This window comes from Balearica regulorum, chromosome 3, assembly GCF_011004875.1.
Source record: "Balearica regulorum gibbericeps isolate bBalReg1 chromosome 3, bBalReg1.pri, whole genome shotgun sequence".
Lineage (NCBI taxonomy): Eukaryota > Metazoa > Chordata > Aves > Gruiformes > Gruidae > Balearica > Balearica regulorum.
In genome coordinates, this window is record NC_046186.1 from 25,219,804 (window position 1) to 25,239,052 (window position 19,249).

General features: G+C 35.6%; 1 protein-coding gene across 1 annotated transcript in view; it reads right to left on the reverse strand.

Annotated features, from left to right (window-relative positions):
• The window catches only part of CSMD1 (CUB and Sushi multiple domains 1), a 1,232,729-nt gene that overhangs the window by 988,991 nt on the left and 224,489 nt on the right, over positions 1-19,249 (reverse strand). Inside the window, exon 2 of the mRNA XM_075747278.1 lies at positions 11,645-11,861. Within this exon, the coding sequence (XP_075603393.1) occupies positions 11,645-11,861 (217 nt within the window). The remainder of the gene's footprint in view (positions 1-11,644; positions 11,862-19,249) is intronic.

Genomic DNA, 19,249 nt, shown 5'->3' on the forward strand with positions numbered 1-19,249 from the left:
TACAGGATAAAAAAAGATGAAGCCATGGCCACCAGAGCAGAGGTTTTCTTCTTGGATGCCAGACAGTGCCTCATGTTCTATGTGCTGTGGAACATTTATTGAAGGCCTTCACACTGTAATTTTTAATCTCCAAACAATATATTCTTCTTTTACTGTACAGAGAGATGCTAAGCTTATTCAGTGACTGTGTTTGAAATATCAACGTTACTTTGCAATTTTTTTAAAACTCTTTTTCAGTAATTTACCTCTTTCAAGAAAAAGGAAAACTAAGAGAAAGGTATAAATTTTATTAACTCTTTCTTATTATAATTAGTAAATAAAATGACATGCAGCATAAAAGTGATTGGTCCAATGTTTGATATATGCACCATAGCACCACTATTTGGCTTCATAGTTTCCTAGAAATACATTTTCAAACAAAAGTTAGCAATCATCTAAATAGTTTATTACGTTATTTGTTGGCTGATATCAGCTTTTGAAAGGCACGGCATATAAAACAAAATGTCACAAATATGTACTAAAATGTTTCTTTCCTAACACTGCGATTTGGCTAACTTGTATGAAATGATGGTCACTTTACCATTTCCCTTGATATTTTCTAACTTGGCTGCACGTGTTTGTTTCACATATCTAATATCACACATGTATTGTACTCTAACCAAAACCCTGTGGGGTGAATTCCTCAAAGTAATAATGCTTTGGACTTTATTTAAAATATATTTTTGTTTAGTATCACTGTTTTCTCTAGTCAGCACTTCTATCATAATAATAAGAAGGAATATTTAGCTTTTTCAATTATTTTCTGATTTATAAATTTTAACTATGCTTGTTTACATAACACCCCTATAATTCTTCATCTCTTGCTACATGAAGTTATGCTACTAATCAGTCTTTTCCACAGTATTACCCCTCCCCCATAAGGTAAATAACTTCTCTAATTTCTGTTGTTAGATAATGCATAACCATCTTTCATTTAGTGAAAAAACTAAAGCAGATTTTTTAAAAAAAGTACACAAGTGATTGCATTCATTGTCAAAAAAGAATTTCTGATTTAATTTTTTGAGATATGGAAGCTTAAATGTAAAGAAAAAAATTATATTTTTAATTGGAAAGTTTAATCAATTTTTGATGGCTAATTTATAAACTATGGGACAAGGGGATGTCTCTCCTCTTTACCTTATATCTGCAAACACGTGGTCCCGGGAAATCCCTGTGTGGTTCTCTTGGGAGTCCTTACCTCATTACTTCATCACCACAGATGAAGCAAGGATCTTGTCTCACTTTCCTATCTGAGAACAGTTCTGAAGGGAAGCTTTCAAAATTATAACACCAAACTGTTACAATTTTTAAGTATAGTAAAGGATAGTATAGATCTGAAATACTCAGTCAGTATCTCCTTCAGATTTTGCTCCTTAACAAGGTGTGTGTTAATAGGCCACCAGACACAAAACTTACATGTCCATCTATTAAGAACTCTCTTTTATCATACAGGAAGCCACCAAACATAAGAACAGTGGTCTCATTAAACGAACCATCCTCTGTTTCTTCTTCATCAAACATATTACAACATACTGGAGGTGGACGTAACATTGAACAAAGATGTCAGAAGACAAGCTTCTTGCCCTAAGAAGCTCATCTAATTTTGACTATACCAATGGATCTGGTATGAACAGAGATGCAACATTCCTGGAAAGGGCATAACTGGCTTTCACACAGTTTTCTAATAAAATAAAATAAAATAAAATAAAATTTGATGGAAGTTAGGATGGTGATTCACCTAACTGAAGTAATAATGAAAGTAATGCAGTAAGCATGAGATGCAGAAGAAGAAGAAGAAGGAAAAAGCTGCCTGGGTTATGTTCCCACCTGCTTTCTGTTTCTTTAAGAAATTTTTTTAAAAAAGGAATGTATCACAAAGGTAAAACAAACAGTAATGAAGCTGGCTCTTTATGTTATATATATATATAAAAATATCTCTGCTGTCTAGAGATGGCACTTGCTCAGATGTCTCTTGGTGAAGGTGGAGAATGCCTCCAGGAAGAGAAAGAGAGTATAAGAACATGCTATACAGCTTTGTATTTGACTGTTAACTGCAAAACTCATCTTCTTTGGTTGGATCTGATAGTAATATTTTCTTGGAAGCCTATAATAAATCCAGTATATGCCATACAAATTAACTTTTCTTTAAGGCTATACAAATGTCTTGCTAGTTGTTTTTGTGGAGGTTCCCTCAGAAGTGCCTCAGAGTGCCTACAATGTGTAAAGTTGTATGTCATTCCAATGCACATTACCTCTGCCTATTCCACTCAGGGGGTATGACCTGCCACAGATAAGCTAATAATTCCTGCATGGTAAATAAAATGTATTTATCATTGTGTAGTTTTTAGCATGAAGCTAAATATACGGGTTTTTAAATATTATAAATATCTGAAGTTAGATAAAGTGGACATAGCAACCTGTTTGTATGAAAAAAATCCTTTCCACCTGTTCCTACATAGTGACCAGAGTATCAATCAAAAACAGTCCTTCATGATGATTAAGGAGAATATAGTGTGAGGAAGGAAAAAGAAGAAAAAGTAGGTTCTAATATGCTTAGAAGTGTTTACCAGATTTCCTTGGTACGTATAATCTAGAGTGCAATACAATGGAGTTCCTTAGAATAAAGACTGAGACAGGAAGTTTTCCAAGGTGTCTTTTCTATACTGCACCTGCTCTTCAAAATAAGGAGCTGCAAGGAAAACACGGGTTATGCTCATTTCAGCTCCATGCTGACAGGAACAATATCTTTTAGAATTTACTTAGAATCAAATCTTTATAACCTATGAGGAGAATAAGCATTTCTATGATATAATTAATCTCAACCTAAAATTGATGTGTCACATAAATTAGCTAAATTACTCTAAAATTGCCTGTTTCTCTGTATTGACTGTTAGGGAAGCTGCGAGTGATTAGGTAAGATGCTCACTAAGGGCAGATTAAATTAATCGTCTCTTTCTGTGGGAAAAGTAGATCAATACACAGAACGGCCTACTGCTCCAAATATTTGGCAATATTTTTGGGATACATGCTTCCCAACTTCCTAAGCTCATTTGGTGACTAGTAAGGAGGTTTTCACAATGCCTTTGGCAGCATGAGACTTGACCTTTCAACAAGCAACAGGAAGGTTGTAATTCAGAGACTGTTTGCACTTGTTCACGTAGAACAGTGTAATATATTCTGGGCATAGAGGATTTTTAAAGTTAGGGTTTTTGCAGGTAGTTACACAACACAAATGAGTTTCTCCACCTCACAAAAAACCACAACAGTGGTATTTGAATCCATTTTACCATTATACATGAGGTCTTGTAAAGTCTTTCATTAAAAAAAAAAAAAAAGACAAATCCAACCATATAGTAGTCTATAGCTTGGTGGCCAGGGCACCTACTTTGGTTCAAGCCTCCACTTTACCTGAAAAAGGCATAGGAGCAATCAGTCTCACCCACATTCCCAGAGAATCCTTCGTCAGTGGAATATGGCACCAAATCGCTGCCATAACTGATTAATTACTTGGATAAAGTAGAACAGCTCCAAAAGGAGCTTTACTACAAATGGGGACTTCTCAACGAGATTTCCCATGCTCATATAATTTGTTTCAAAATTAATAGCTCAGCCATATATTCTGCAATGGCATAGGACAAAACCAGTGCTGAGCTACTTGATACATACAGTAGGCATGGTGGAGAGACAATTTCTATACTAAATTACAGTCTTTCAGTGCAGGATTTACATTATGTGTATGTGCCCAAATGCATTTTTTATCATACCTACAATTTTTTTTAACACATTGCTTCTGGTATCCCCCACTTTCTCCTCCCTCCCCCCATTATTCCTTAGTTCTCACCTCCTCACCTCATGCACCCTGCAATGTTCTCGCTATTCTGTCTGTGAACCCTCTGAACACAAAAGGTTTTCCTTGCCCAAACAGTAAATAACATAGCTCAGTTCCAGAGGCGAGGAAAGGGTGATTGAGAAAATCCTAATGTCATTGTCATTGTAGAAAGTGAGACATAAAATTCACTTTCAACAAAATAACTCAGTGGAAGCCACAGAAAGTGCTGAAAGTTGCTTTAAAACTCCATGGGAAAAATAAAAGAAATTAAACTCTCACTGTACTATTTTTAGAGAGGTATAATCAGCTGAAAGATATGTTGAAAGGTAAACATAGATACACACACACATATACTTTAAGGACATTTTTGTGGGCAGTATTTAGGAGGCTGTGTGTTGAGTAATGGAAACTTTCATACCTATAGGTATATTTCAAAAATCCCTTATCAATAAGAATTATTCTGGATCAATGGGAGCATTGTGCCCTCTGTTTTTCATTATTTTGTCAATTTAAATGGTGTTTTGCTGTTTTGTAATTCAATACTCTAAACAAAATCTGCTCAAATTAGTTGTGGTGTTGTTTTTATTTAAATATACATATGGGACTTTTAACTTCAGCATTCAAATGTAACTTAAAAATTACAAGTGTGGTTTTTATTAGATTTAACTTTAATGTACTCTCCAACCAGTCCTATAACATAATTTTTTCTCTAATTCATCAATTGAACAATTACCATAGAATCATAGAATGGTTTGGGTTGGAAGGGATCTTAAAGATCTCTAGTGCCAACCCCATGGGCAGGGACACCCTCCACTAGACCAGGTTGCCCGAAGCCCCATCCAGCCTGGCCTTGAACACTTCCAGGGATGGGGCATCCACAGCTTCTCTGGGCAACCTGTTCCAGTGCCTCACCACCCTCACAGTAAAGAATTTCTTTCTAACATCTAATCTAAATGTACCCTCCTTCAGCTTAATTATCTCAAGAAATTAAAAATATTAAATTGTTTTTTAAATAGTTTCTATTAATTTGGATTAAAATTTATCATCATCTTGTTATTTATGGCTTTATTATGCACATTTAACTTCAGAAGCCTAGAAAACTAGCCTGTCTTAGCAACTAAGAAAAACACGCAATCTAACACTGGCATCTGTTGTTTTCTTTTCTCTGCCATTTTGCTTTTCTTTCATGACACCGGTCACACTAGAGTCTGTAAAGAAAACCACAGTGCCTAGGTGCGTGTTGGAGGTGGGTGGGAGATGAGCAAAGAATTTTTATTTTTAAAGTCATCAGTCTGACAGAATCAAAGAGGCTTTCCATAAAATATTGTAGAGTGTGTGAGTTCCCTCGGACAGACATCATACCGATGAAAACAATTTTCTTCTACTTGGCCAATACAAAGGAACATTTAAACCTTATTCTGAGATTTCAGGTAAAGCAAAGACGTAAACTGAGCTCTTCAAAATCCAGACACATATACATCCATATCCATACTCATAATTTGCTATTTTCTGTGATTTTGTAGCTTAAATACTAGATAATGGATACCCAGGGTGTTCTGGTTTATAAAATAACTAATCAAGGAATGTATAGGTGTTTGGCTTAGTATGACCATAAATATGATTCTTTCAAGCTGAACAACTAATTATTTTTAATATATCCATATGCAATAACAAATAACAAGGGATGCAAATGCACCTCTTACCTGAAACCAAAGATCTACTCTAAAACATTGTCATGTGAAACATGACAAAGAATAACCTATCTTTCTATGAGATATCTTTAAATACTGAGTAATGCTTCACTACTTTATTAGAAAGGTGTTTATATGCCTTTTTTTTTACTGTCCCCTTAAATCTAATTTGGTTGTATAGCTATGAAACAGTAATTACCTAACACATACTAAAGTTTATAAAACTATGGGAATTAAAATTTTATGGAGCCACATCCCAATTCTCTCTTCCGAGTCCCTTACTAGTAATACTTTTGATGGTGAAACACTATAAACAAATGCACCAGATCACTGCTGTCACTTATACAGGTCCAGTTTGAAAAGTACAGAAGAGGCAAAAAAACAACACCTGTAAATTCGCTAAAGGTGTACTATGGCCAGATTCAGACGAAAAAAAAAGAGATCTACCTCCACAGAGTACAAAGAAATTGAGCACAATGACATGTTCATTATGCTGTGTCACATTCATTTTTTACAGAAAAATGTGCTGACTTAAACAACTACATAATAAAAGCTTCAAGCAACTGATGCAGAATTTTGCAGTATAAATTCGTGCATTGCTTTGACTTGTTAAATTAACCTTATCTTTTCTTTCCTTTTCTTCCCCCCCCCCCCCCCCCCCCCCCCCCAAGAAATAATAGCTCCTTAAATGTGAAATGGATTTTCTTAGATGGGAGTTCAAGCAAAACTCCATGGTTTTTGGAAAAAAGAAGTATTTTATTCTTTGACAGTTGACCATCATTTAGTATCAGCCTAAAACATGTAATTAATATTGCCTATAATTATTGGTGAAGTAGCTTGGTTTTAGTAAGCAGATGCCTTATTTGACTTTAATAAATTTTGCATTAAATCTCTTTAGTATATAGGCTTGCCAACAAAATTAGAAAGCTTAAGATTTTGAATTGGGAAGCTGATAATTTTGGGAACAGGATTTTTGCCTTTTATCCACATGTGAAAAAAAATTGCCATATATGAGCTTGAATCTGCCAGAATTGCACACATAAATTATCTTTCCTTCCATTGCATGGTCTTTTTGCTGTTGGCAGAAACTATCTGTCAGCATTTAGCTGATCAGGTCATAGTTTCCTTTCTTTCCTAAAATAGCTATGTGATATACAATGAATCACATTTTAGCCCTCTAGTATAAATGATTCCTCCTTCCTAGTACTCTAATAGGTGAAAAGGCCAAGAAAAATCTGATTTAACATAAAAAAAGGGGAATGATAGTCATTGATAAGCGTCTCTACTGGCAGGAACTCAGTAATCAATTTTCATAAACGTACAATAAGATTTTTCCTTTTCTTGCAGATGTACAAAACACCACAATATCCTGCTGAAATTATTCAATAATCTTGCATCCTGGTTTCACCTGAGAGAGAGTTAATTTTCTTTCTAGTAGCCTGTATAGTGCTGTGTTTTGGATTTAGTAAGAGGATTATATTGATAACACACTGATGGTTTTAGTTGTTGCTAGGTAGTTGTAGTGCCTACACTAAGTCAAGGACTTTTCAGCTTCTCACTGTGCCCTGCCAGGTGCAGAAGAAGCTGGGAGAGCACAGCCAGGACAGCTGACCCAGACTGGCCAAAGGGACATTCCCTGCCATAGAACGTCATGCTCCAGATAGAACTGGGGAAGCTGGGTGGGAGGCGGGATCGCTACTCGGAAACAGACTGGGCAGTGGGGGTGTGGTTTGCCACATGTAGTGAGTATTGCATTTGCGCATTACTTGGTTGTTGTTTATTATTATTATTATTATTAATAATAATAATAATAATTTATTATTATCATCATCATCATCGTCGTCGTTGTCTTTTGTTATCTTATTAAACTGTCTTTATCTCAACCCATGAGGTTCTTTTCCATTCTCCCTCCATCCCCTGGGGGGGGGGAGGGGTGAGCAAGCGGCTGCATGGTGCTCAGCTACCAGCTGGGGTTAAACCACGACATCTTGTTTTACAAATTTGAACACTATCTCAGATTCTGTTACTTTGTGCTGTGTTCTAGGTAAGCTTCAGCTGGAAAAAAGATGGTTACTATACTCATTCCTATACTGTTTTCTTCACAAAACCACCAGCTCACACATACAGAAAAATCCTATACATTGAAACCAACTTGTAGAAAATGATGTGCAATAAAAAGGTTAAAAAAAATGACAAATGACATTTTCCCAGGGAAGGGAAAAAAAAAAAAGAAATAAAGAACTATAAACTGCACAAAGCTGTTGCTGCTGCAGTGTCAGCAGTTCTGTAGAAAAGTCAATCACCACCTAATTGCTTCACTGTTCTCTTGATCCTGGAGACAAGGAAGATGATAGAAATCATTTTCCAAAGAACGAAACAAACAATAAACAACAAAAAACCAAAACCAAACCAAAACAAAATTTTAAAATGTGTTGAATACATGATAAATCTTGGTTTGTTAAGATAAAATAATAATATTAATTTAATACTAAACAGGAGTCCAGACTTTCACTTTAGTAAACATTGTTTATCTCCATGCTTGGATTATGACGTGCAGAATATACATATGGTTTATTGCTTGCTAGACACAGGAAAAAGTGAATACTGTGAAGAATTCATATTTAATTCTTATTATTTCTATGTGATTCAAGAAAGCAGAGGGAACATGTTGCTATTTAGCATACATTGTATATATGATTGTCAGAAAATTTTTGTAAGTTTTGTTTTATTGCATGCTCTGTTAGCAATGTCCATCCTTTGCATTACTGCTCCATTAAAACAAAATTTTTTCTCTTTTCAGTTGTGGAAGATAGGTATGTAGTACAACCAGCCCTAAAATGGCTTTTGAAATCCATAAACTCTCAAAATGTCTGCTTTGAATTCACTTGCTCGTGGAAGGTAATATATCTATCGGCAGAACACAAGTCAATAGGTCAATATTGTCAATTCACATCTGCCAATACATTGAGCCTCTTCAGACCTGGCCTCTGTCCTTACTCCCTATGTCCTGTTGACAGATTTCTCATTTCTATTTAAAAATGTTACCATTTACTATTATATCTGATAAATACAACAAAGAAAAAAGTCATAATAAATATTTACTAGCACCTGGACTATACTGAAGTACTGAATGCAACTCCACAAGGAATACAACTGACTAATAACTTTGTTGTCTCTGTGCACCATGCTTGCATCTCTTCTCCGAAATTCATCCATATGAATTCTGTGTGCTGATGGTTAACTGCGTATAACAAATGACAACTCCTTTACAACTTAAAATGCAAATAAAAAATACATTTTACATCTTCTCCCAGCTTAATTAGAATTTAGTTGCATTTTGAAATCTTTCCCCATCAACTGCTAATGCAATACTTAAGCTTTACGATAAGTTTTGGGGTTTTTTTAATAACTTAGAACTGAGACATCTGTTCTGGTTACAATATACAGTAAAATTAATTATCTAACTTTATGTTTGTTTATACAATTAAGACTACAGTACCCTACAAAGCATTATCCTAACAGGTGGCATTAGACTTAAAATTTCACTTTTCCTCTTTTACATACATATATCAAATCCTGTTTTGTGTTCTATGGACTTTGCAGTGATAAAAATAAAGCAGCTGTAGCCATGTTTTTAAGGACAATTTTGGACCATGGATCTCAGTAATTATACAGAATGACAGAATGCTAGCTGGGTTTTATTTAGAAAAATAGGAAGATGTAAAATAGCTCTTTTTAGTGCCTTATCTTTTGTTTACATTGTTCTTCCTGCTACTATTGTACTTCTCAACCTCCTCATAACATAGTCTACAGTAACCTATGATCACTAGCATGTGTAATTTATCCCTTAAATCAGTATATGCTTTAATAATGTACTAACCAAAGAAGTTCATATACATATTACAACTACCCGTTTCTCTCTTCTTCCTCTACACAAACAGCTTAAAACAATTTATTCTTTTCCCTTTTCATTTCAATATATTTTATATCTATTTCTATTTGCGTGGGTTTTACAATCAATATGTAGCGAAAGTATCCTGATGCACATTTAGCATACAAAAATGTCCTTCAGGCAGCACAGTAAACTAGTTGAACATACTATTCATTTTTATCCAATTTTGCTTTAGCAGCTGAAAAAATACTATACCACATGAGATGAATATTACTTAATTATTATAGTTTGTGAGAGCTATATAGTTACACAGCTATTTTTAAGGAAAAACTCCAGATTCTGCACGATGGCTAAAGAATTATAATTACTCAAAATCTAGTAGAGTATTTTTATCTATGGAGAAAAAAAAATCATACCCTGAAGCAAAAGTTCCAAGATGCTCTCTTGCATTTGCATGCTGTCAGCTAAAAAAACAAGACTATAATTTTCCAATATCTGCTGAGTGAATTGTCTTGAAATGTGCAATTGTAGAGGGGTACACCTGTGAATGTGCTTTGTGCAACAACGGGTATGTCACAGGGTATGAGACATGTCAATAGAAACCTGTCATTCGAATTCTGCTTTTTTAACCTCTGCATGCTGCAAAGCCAATAAATGCTTTTTTCCTTATAATATCATTTATGAAGGTAAGTAATTGGCAAATAGAAGCAAGGATAAATAAAATATCTGCTTCAGTGTTGGAAGCTGGAAATGAAATTCTTCTTTTACTGAAATCAGTGACAATTACAATGACTTCAGTGGGATCAAGATCATACTTAGGAATTTCTGTCTTCTACACTCATACTCACAGAATATGAGTTGGTGGTCTTCCCTGAAACAATTTTCTACTAACAGATTAGTGTAAAACAAGCAAGTGTGTTAGCTATTGATAATAAAATCATTTGACTGAAAAAGAAATATTAATCCTTGTATAAAGGTGATACAAATACTAAAGGTTGATTAAGCAAAGTAAATGAAGCACGTACACCATGCAACTCAAGCATCACTAGCTATGTACTACCTTCAACAGTTTTCAAAACTTTTTGAACTGAGGCAACAATCAATCAGAACATCGTTCTTGTCAAAAACACATGATGAAACCCACTAAAATGCGGAACAAATTGGTGATGTTCCCACATTTGTTTTAGCAGTATAATATAAATCAGCAGCATGTAAAAGAGTAATCAGACAATAGAACTGACAGCGATGTGTTACAGTGCTCCATAAATCTCATGCCTGAACAGAAAATGACAGAGCAGCACTGATAGTAATATTTGCTTTCCAGCTTTGCAGTCCAGATCCAGCAAATGACCGAGGAAACCAAAACAAGGCACCAATGAAATTAATGCACCAAAATCTGAAGTCGTGAAAAGCTTCAAGATCAAAAAGCTTCCATAAAGCCTCTTTGTCACCTCAGTGGTATTTGAACATATAAGACAGTTTCTGACTTTAAAGATCCTTAATTGCTTAATAATTGTATTTACTTAGAGATGCAGACGAATTTCAGTTTTGGCAAAGTCAAACAATTCACAGTTCAACTTATCTGCAAGGCAGGCAATAGTCACCTGAAGGATTTAATGTGTCACCTAAAGGATTTAATGTGGCAAGCATTTCCAGAGGTTGCCTAAGACTCACTAATGAGTTTGTGCCTCTCACAAACTACTATATCGCCCACCACTTCTTGTGTGCCACATTCATTGAGAGACCCTGGGACACTGTTAGCACAAGCAGCATACCCATCCTCCGATTCAAATGTTGTAGGCATGGTAGAAAAGTAAAGCGTGATCTCAGTAAGTGTTTTTTCAAAAACTGGGGAGAGGTGCCTTAAGGAAAGGGTCCCTGGGCCAATCTGGATTCCATCGGGGACAGATAGATAAAAATAAGATACTGTAACACTGGATACTCCTGTGTTCACGGCCTTTACCAAAACTGACCTTGAACTGTGCAAATTTTAAGTATGACTGATGCTACTGGTATACAAGCTAGGGCCATAAGGATCTGAAACTTGGGGGTACTGCTATCCCCTTGGCTGGGGAAGAACTAAGGAAACACAGCATAGTTGTACCATCTCATCGGAATGTATATTCAGGAGAGAAAGAGAGAGGTAAAGAGAGAGACAGAAGGAAATGAAGAAAGAAAAAAAAGGTACCTTACCTCACTTTTAAATTGCCTTGCTGTGGCTGTCCATCGTAAATTGACAAAATATCAAAATCTTCCTCGAGGGCAAAAGTATGAAATGATAATTGTATCCTGTTACGTTCTCCTGTGATAATGATCCATGTGCAGTTGGCATAATTTGGATAACCATGAGGAAATCCAGGGCTTTCTATAGTACCATTTGGTCCTTGTACTAAGCCTCCACAGTTCTGACCTGAAACAGAAAAAAGGAAAATGGGTATTTTGGTGTTTTTCTCCTCCCCCAGTATGTAGTCTTACATGAGTAACTATATGTAAACTTAATTTTATAATACTTTTTTCTAGATTCCAAGCACCACATAAAATTGCATTTATACCATTCTTATCTCTGGATTCAAAACCCCCATCGCTGGATTTTCTGAGATACCTACCATCTTTTATGCAATGAACTATTTGAGGTTATGTAGTATTAACAATGTATGACTTATTCATCCAAATGTGAAGTCTAAGCATTAGCCTTGATGCCATAAATTCAACAGACTGACAGTTTTAATGCCAGAGAGTGTTCAGAGATTTTTGGTGAATGCCATTTATAAAGTTTTCATATAAATACTAAAGTATTAGAGTTTCTGATGTTCCAAAACATACTTTCAACACAAAGAGCAAAATGTAGATGCACATTTATTACGCATTTTGTTGCAACCAACATTAAGATTTTTATACTTCAAAACCAGCAAAATTTCTGTGGTATAACATTTTTAGTACCATGTGTATTGTGATCAGGGAAGTGTTAATTTTTAAAATTTTTTTTAGGATTCTTAAAAAATAACACTAAAGGTTTACTCGGTAGGCATTTGTGTCTGTTTTGTACATCCTACAGACCTTCTGAGAGTATGGTAGCTCATTAACGGGAAGTCCTCAGCAAGAAACCTTGACTTAAAGTGCACACTCTTGCTAATTTCCTACTTGATTTTGTTAATCCAACACACAATAGTTGTACTAACTCAGGGCTGGAGAGAAGCGTTAATGAAACATTTGTACAGAGAAAAGTTTAAGGACATTCTGTGCACTGTAATGCTTGGATTATTACATGCATTTTAAGCACTTTAGAACAAGTATAATCCCAGCATTTTATTGTTATACCTAAACCAGAAAAGTATTTCAGGCTGCAATTTTATTTTTAACTTCCCAGCAGTAGGTCTCTGAGACTGAATCTTTCAGAGCAGTTCTGTCAAATGCTTGTGGGAGGTTTCTAAATCTTAATAAAATGGATTTAATAAATGGGATTTGCTGCTAAAACTAAAGAACCAATAAGTAATCATTTTCCACTAAATTTCAAATATGACACAAACTCTAATGAAAAGATAAAAAGGCTATGGGGATTCAGGATTTAAAGTAAAAATCTTCTTTAGTGTTTCTACCAATTGATTCACATCAATAAAACACCAGTGTTATTAAACATTCCTGAAGAAGGAACCTATTACACTATGAACTTAGCATGAAAGTTTCAACTATGTACTGTTCACTGTAACTTGGCATTCTCGCCAAGTTACAGTGAACAGTATTGTATACCTCTTCGTACAACCACAGGGGAAATATCATACAAGTGTCACAAGCAATTTAAAATAATTTAATTAGTACAGAAATAATGTTCTGAAAACAGAATCCACCTAATACTCTAATGAGCTACTTCATGTCACCAACATCCAGAAATTGCTTTGTGTAAATCAAGTACACCCTGCAAGCCGTGCTGCACAGCAGCTTTCCTACCACTCGGTGTGAAAGGGTTGCTTTGAAAGAGGAGAGCTATCAAGTGCAAGTTTGCAATTCATCTAAAATCTACCAAAAACAGAACCACCTCTTAGGAGAAGAAATTTGTAATTCTGGTTTATAAAGAATGTAATAAACATATGTAATTGCACATGTAAATGCAATATGTTAATTACATTTCTGATTTCCAGGGAGACAAACAAATTACCTCTCCAATCTCTTGGGGAACCCTACAGCTGGCTAAAGGTAAAACAGAATATTGATGGGGTAGTAGGTGAGCCCTCCCACCCCCAAACTGGCCATAGCCCAACAGCCTCCTTACAGAGGCACTTGCTACCTACTTGCAGAAGTTTTTGCAACTGTCAGTGATTGATCCCAGTTTTATTCCAAAAGATGTTTTCTATTCCTTACTGTAGATTCAAGTTATTGAGTATTATTCTCTTGGAAAATAAACAAACTCTTACGATAAACCAGGCAGTGAACACTTTACCTCTGTTTAACTTAAGCATTTCTTACCACCTCTAGCCCTTTCCTTCTCCAGTTCACTTTTGCTCTCCTGTATATATTTCACTCCAGTTCTGAAACTATTCATGAACATGGTGCCTATTCACTTTGTACCCAAGAAACACAAGGCAAAGGAGAACCATAAAGGAAAATTATTACTGTGAAATGTTATTTAGGTTTGCTCTTAATTTTATATGTAAATATATAAATTCATACTTATTACTTAAATATATACTTTATTTACACACTTATTTATTCAGTAAAAACCTCAATAAAAATCCTAGAAGAAATTTAATACATGGTTAACTCCTAGCAATCTCATTGCAGCACACTGACAACTGCAAAGAGGATCTCTCTTCTGAACTAAGCAATACTCAAAAAGACTTGAAGAGCTGTGCAGGCCCAGAAATCTGAGATCCTTCCAGGTCTGTTCCTGCCCGGTTAAAAAATGAAGCATCTTAACAGAGCAGTATTGGGAAAAAAGGATCAGCTGCTATCTGTATAATACTTATTTTGTCAATATACCTAAGTCTAAAATCTTCAGAACTGTCAAATGTTACACCTCTGCCAAGGAGTAAATTCAGCGTCAAATCCCTTAAGAGAGATTCAGTAGGAGGATATATTTGGAGAGCAGGAATGAAAAGACTTCTGGGTGACAGGTGGCAGCAAATGAGACAGGAGTTGGCAATGCAATGCCCTACAAAAAAGTGCTGTTTCTGACTGCAGAGACACCACAGACAAATAAGAGGACACTGATGAGATTAATTAAGAATATTTTGTTTCTTATGGGTGCCTTAATAGTAGAAAGTATCAACAAAGTAAAGAAACTGAACATACCATGAAGAAAATAATAAAAGAATATGAATATCAGCAGAGTTTAAGTAGTTCTGCTGGGCTGAATGTAAGCGTAGAAGAGAATGTAGGCTGAATACAACTGAATACACCCTAAAAAGAAGATGTACCCATACAATTCACTTTAGCTCTGGCCCTTGTGTCAAACAAAAAAAAAAAAATGTTGCTATTTTTCACAAGACGGGCAGTCATTGATTGAGTACAATATCAGTACACCGAATTATTTTAATACTAAAGGTGTATTATACTGCCAACGTTCTATTAGTATGACATCACATTGTTGTTTATATAAATATAAACTATGCTGTTAACATTAATTCTCTGTCATATGTTGTCTGTAAGAAGATATTCCAAGGACAACATTTTTAACTTTATCATATATAAAGTGTAATTTAAGAATGCAGATGCTCTTGGCTTGCAGTTGAAAATTATTTACACTGATTTCGGCCATATTTTATCTTAGTAAGGTTCTTTGCATATCCCCAACCAGCCCTATTTGTACCTGCTCAGGCTCAACATTTCCCATTTGTGACCCCTAAGTGAGAAAAAGAACTTTGTAATTTTGCCTTAAATGCTGAGGTTGTAGAATCACTGAGAATCAGTAGAATTTAAGTACTGCTTTGTCATAAGATTTTGAATAAACTTTACAAAATATTTTCTAAAAATCAGACTTTTATTTTCCCAGGCCTTTATAATTATCATGATTATGTTTATCACCACCACCACCCCTGCCGTTTACCAGTATCTAATAACTAGAAATAGCAAGGTACAGATTCATTGATTTATTTTTTTCAAGTTTCAATGCTTCTACAAGAAACAAGACAAAAGATAACCATTTCTCTTCTTGTAATTCATAGGATATTCTGTGGATGACTGATATATTTATACATCTATACAGATGTATATGCATACATATACATATTTACATCCAAACTAATTTTTGCAAGATATATGTATTTTGAACAAGCAAACTATAAATTGCACCAAAAATAAAGTCAGTGATGCCTAAGATATTTTGAACAATCATGATACTGAAAATTAAGTCACATTTATTCTTGTTGTGACTGTGAGTAGCATCTTTCATTCTGCAGCTACAGAGGAATGCAGCAACTAGTAGTGAGGCTGAGAAGAGACCTAGTGAGATCATATCAGATCTTTACAGTAGATTCTGAGTTACACTTTTATTAGTAAGCTTAATAATTAAATAAGAAAATGCTCAGCCAGATCAAATGCTCGTTCAGCTCAGTATCTTTTCTCCAACAGTAATCCAAAGGAGGTACCTAGGAAGGACTTTGCCAGAAAACTCCCCTCCCCTTCAAGATCTGCATCTTCAGGGGTTTCTTAAAAGGAACACATTCCAGTAGCCTCATCTTTCTGTTTAATAACTCTTGATAGATTTCTTTTCCATGAACTTGTCCGGTCATCCTCCTAGTCTATACTAACTTCTAGGATCTTTAATGTATTGTAGAGGGAATCCTAAAACATGAAAAACCCTTCTTTGTGTTTGTTCAGCAGCTACCATCTGTTAGGTTCATTTGATGCCCCACTAAGTTTTTGTATAAAAAGCGAACATACAGATCATTCTTATTGATGCTTTCTATGCCACTTACCATCTTACTGACCTTTATCGTGTCCCAGCTTCTTTTTTTTTTCCAAGTTCAAAACTTCTACTTTATCTAGCTGTTCTTTGTACTAAAGCCATTTTATCACCTTTCTCTGAACCTTTTGCAGCTTTGTTACACCCTTCATGAGACAGAGATACCAGAACTTCTTGTAATATTGAAAATGTATACACATAATTTACACAGTGATATTTTTAATCCCTTTTCTGTTCTCCTACTAATTTGATCTATTCTTTTGCTAAGGTAAGCATTAGCTTGACATTTTTATAGGGCTATGTATTATAACTAAGATTCCTTTCCTCCAGAATTACAGCGAGGGTAGAGCCTGTCGTTTTACATGGAAAATTAGGATTGATTATGGTTTTTTCCTCTGTAGATTTTCTACAGTTTATAACTATGTGCATCACATCGCATTCATCTACACTGAATTTCATCAGCTACTTCAACATCCTCTTACTAAGTCACATAAGGCCTTTTTCAGAATTCTTCACTCATCTTCATTAACCTGTAACTTCCTGTCATCATGGTCACTTCACTGCTTACCCTCTCTTGCAGATCATTTATGAGTGTGCTGAACAACACCGACACCAGCACAGATCTCTCTCCGATGCCGCGGTGACTCCCTCCATTGTAAAAACTGGACATTTTCTCCTATCCTGAAGCACAATGCTTAGCCAACCTTTTAGCAGTGTACAGACTTTCTTATGCCTTTCCTGATTTGTTTTCTTTAGAGTCCTTACCTGGGAGCCTTTTTTAATGTATTTTGGAAATTCTGATCACTTTTATCCACATTCAGGCTGACTCATTCAGAGAACTCCAATAGGTTTGAAAAGCATATAGTTTTAAAATAAAGCCTTCATTCTTCTTCAATATATCATATTTAACCATGTGTCAATCGATTCTCTTAATACAGTTTTCGTAACGCAAGTTTGAGATGTTCCAGCATTTAGCTCCTTAACTACCCTAGGTCCCTTTTAAATATGGGCATCTCGGGTGAACTGAAGCTGGAGATCACATTAGCAGTGCAGTAATTTTTTTCTTGATTGTCTTTTAAACTCTAGATAACACATGGTGCTTGTGACTTTACTGTTTATTTTGTCTGTTGGTTCCATAACCTGTTCTACCAATTTTTCAACTTTAAACAGATGTCATTTTCCACAAAGAACAGTTCAGGCATGGGAATAACAAAACTTTTTTGTTGTTGTTGTTTTTTTTTGCCGTCTTCATTAATCTTCCCTTTAAATTCTGAATATTTATTGGCCCAGCAAGGCTGTCTTGCAGGCTACTTTCTCCAACTGTGTTCAAAAGAAGAATAATTTTTAGTTTTACAATGCTGGCCTGCAATGCTCTCGAACACTAATGTTTTATTTCCAGGAAAGCCTTCAGAGAGGGCCCAGCAGTCCCTAAATCTTTCTGGGATCTCACTGATACACATGCCTTCACCTTGGAATTAGCTCCTTCTGTCAGTCTGTACAAAACAGCATTAATCACTTTCTCTGCATATACAGCAGGATGAATCTCTGACTCCATCATCTCTCTTTTATCATTATTTGTGAGGCCTTAATTATAAAAGTCAATGGTTAGAGGCCTCACAGGCTTTAAATTCTCTCTCCTGCACAGAAAAATCAAATGCACATCCCTTACGTCCGCAAAGCACCTCGGGTTTGCAATTATGACTCCTCTAACTCATGTACGTGCACACTTACAGGAACTTTGGTATTGCAGGAAGTATTAGCCACAACTTATGAGACTTCGAGCAGCAAAGCTCATAACAGCAACAGTTTTGAAAATATGACTTTTAACATAAAAAACAAATGTTCCTGATGATAGTGCAAAGATGTGTTATACACACGAACAAAAAAATATTTCCTCTTGAACTACAACAGGTAACTACAGATTTAAATTATTGCCACCATCAATTGACAGTGGAGCAGTAGATAGCTGTAAGACATAAATAGGTGGTCGCACACCTTGTTGCAACCACCCCTTTCTCTTTTCTTTTGCATTTTAATATGCTACCTTCATTGATGTCCCCTGTAAACTCCTGGCGCATCCTGGTTCCGGCAAGGCCTGCAGGCCTACACTAACCCCTGCCGCCAACTGGCCCTTATCACTTCTTCCTCATTAGCTATCTTCTGACAATGTTACTACCCAATAAAATTGTTATTGCCTAAATTGACTTTAATCAAGAACAGAAATGCCAAATGGCCAGAGAGGTAAAGGCACTATTTTCTGAGGACTGTTTCAAACAGCGTTTGGCTACTTTAAGTGTCCTTTAAAAATCAATTATTAAATAAGCCTCACAACACCATTAAAAGGCACTTTCCAAGGAATTAACCAAATCAGAAAGTACCAAGTTCTTTTTAATTTAGGTATCACTGAAGATTTATTCACAACTGTAAGCCACCATCTTTGTTTGAAAAACTGAAGTACACCCCGGACAGCAGTGACAGCGCAAAGATCTCACAAAGTGGCTGCCTGCACCGCGCCAGCGTCTGCTTGCTGTGTCCGCCATCGCCTTTCTACGTCAGGGAGAACTGATGCTGTAAAACTTCAATACTACAGAGATTTAATCATATTCGAGACAGTCCCAGCCCAACGTGAAATGAGAACAGTGTAAATTTACTCATGATGTTATGTTTTTGTATTACCCTGACAAAAATATTTTATTTTGAGAGAACTAGTAAGAAATTGTTTAAAACATATTTGATCTGAAACAATTAATAATGATCTGTTAGGTTATATGATAAAAAGCACATCTGTGCACCCACGAAGGAGCACAGAGAGACAATGGCAGATGGGGACACCCAAGCACCTCCCTGCCCCAGCTTCTCCCAGGCCACCAGTCCACTGGGGGCCACCAGTCCATCACAGG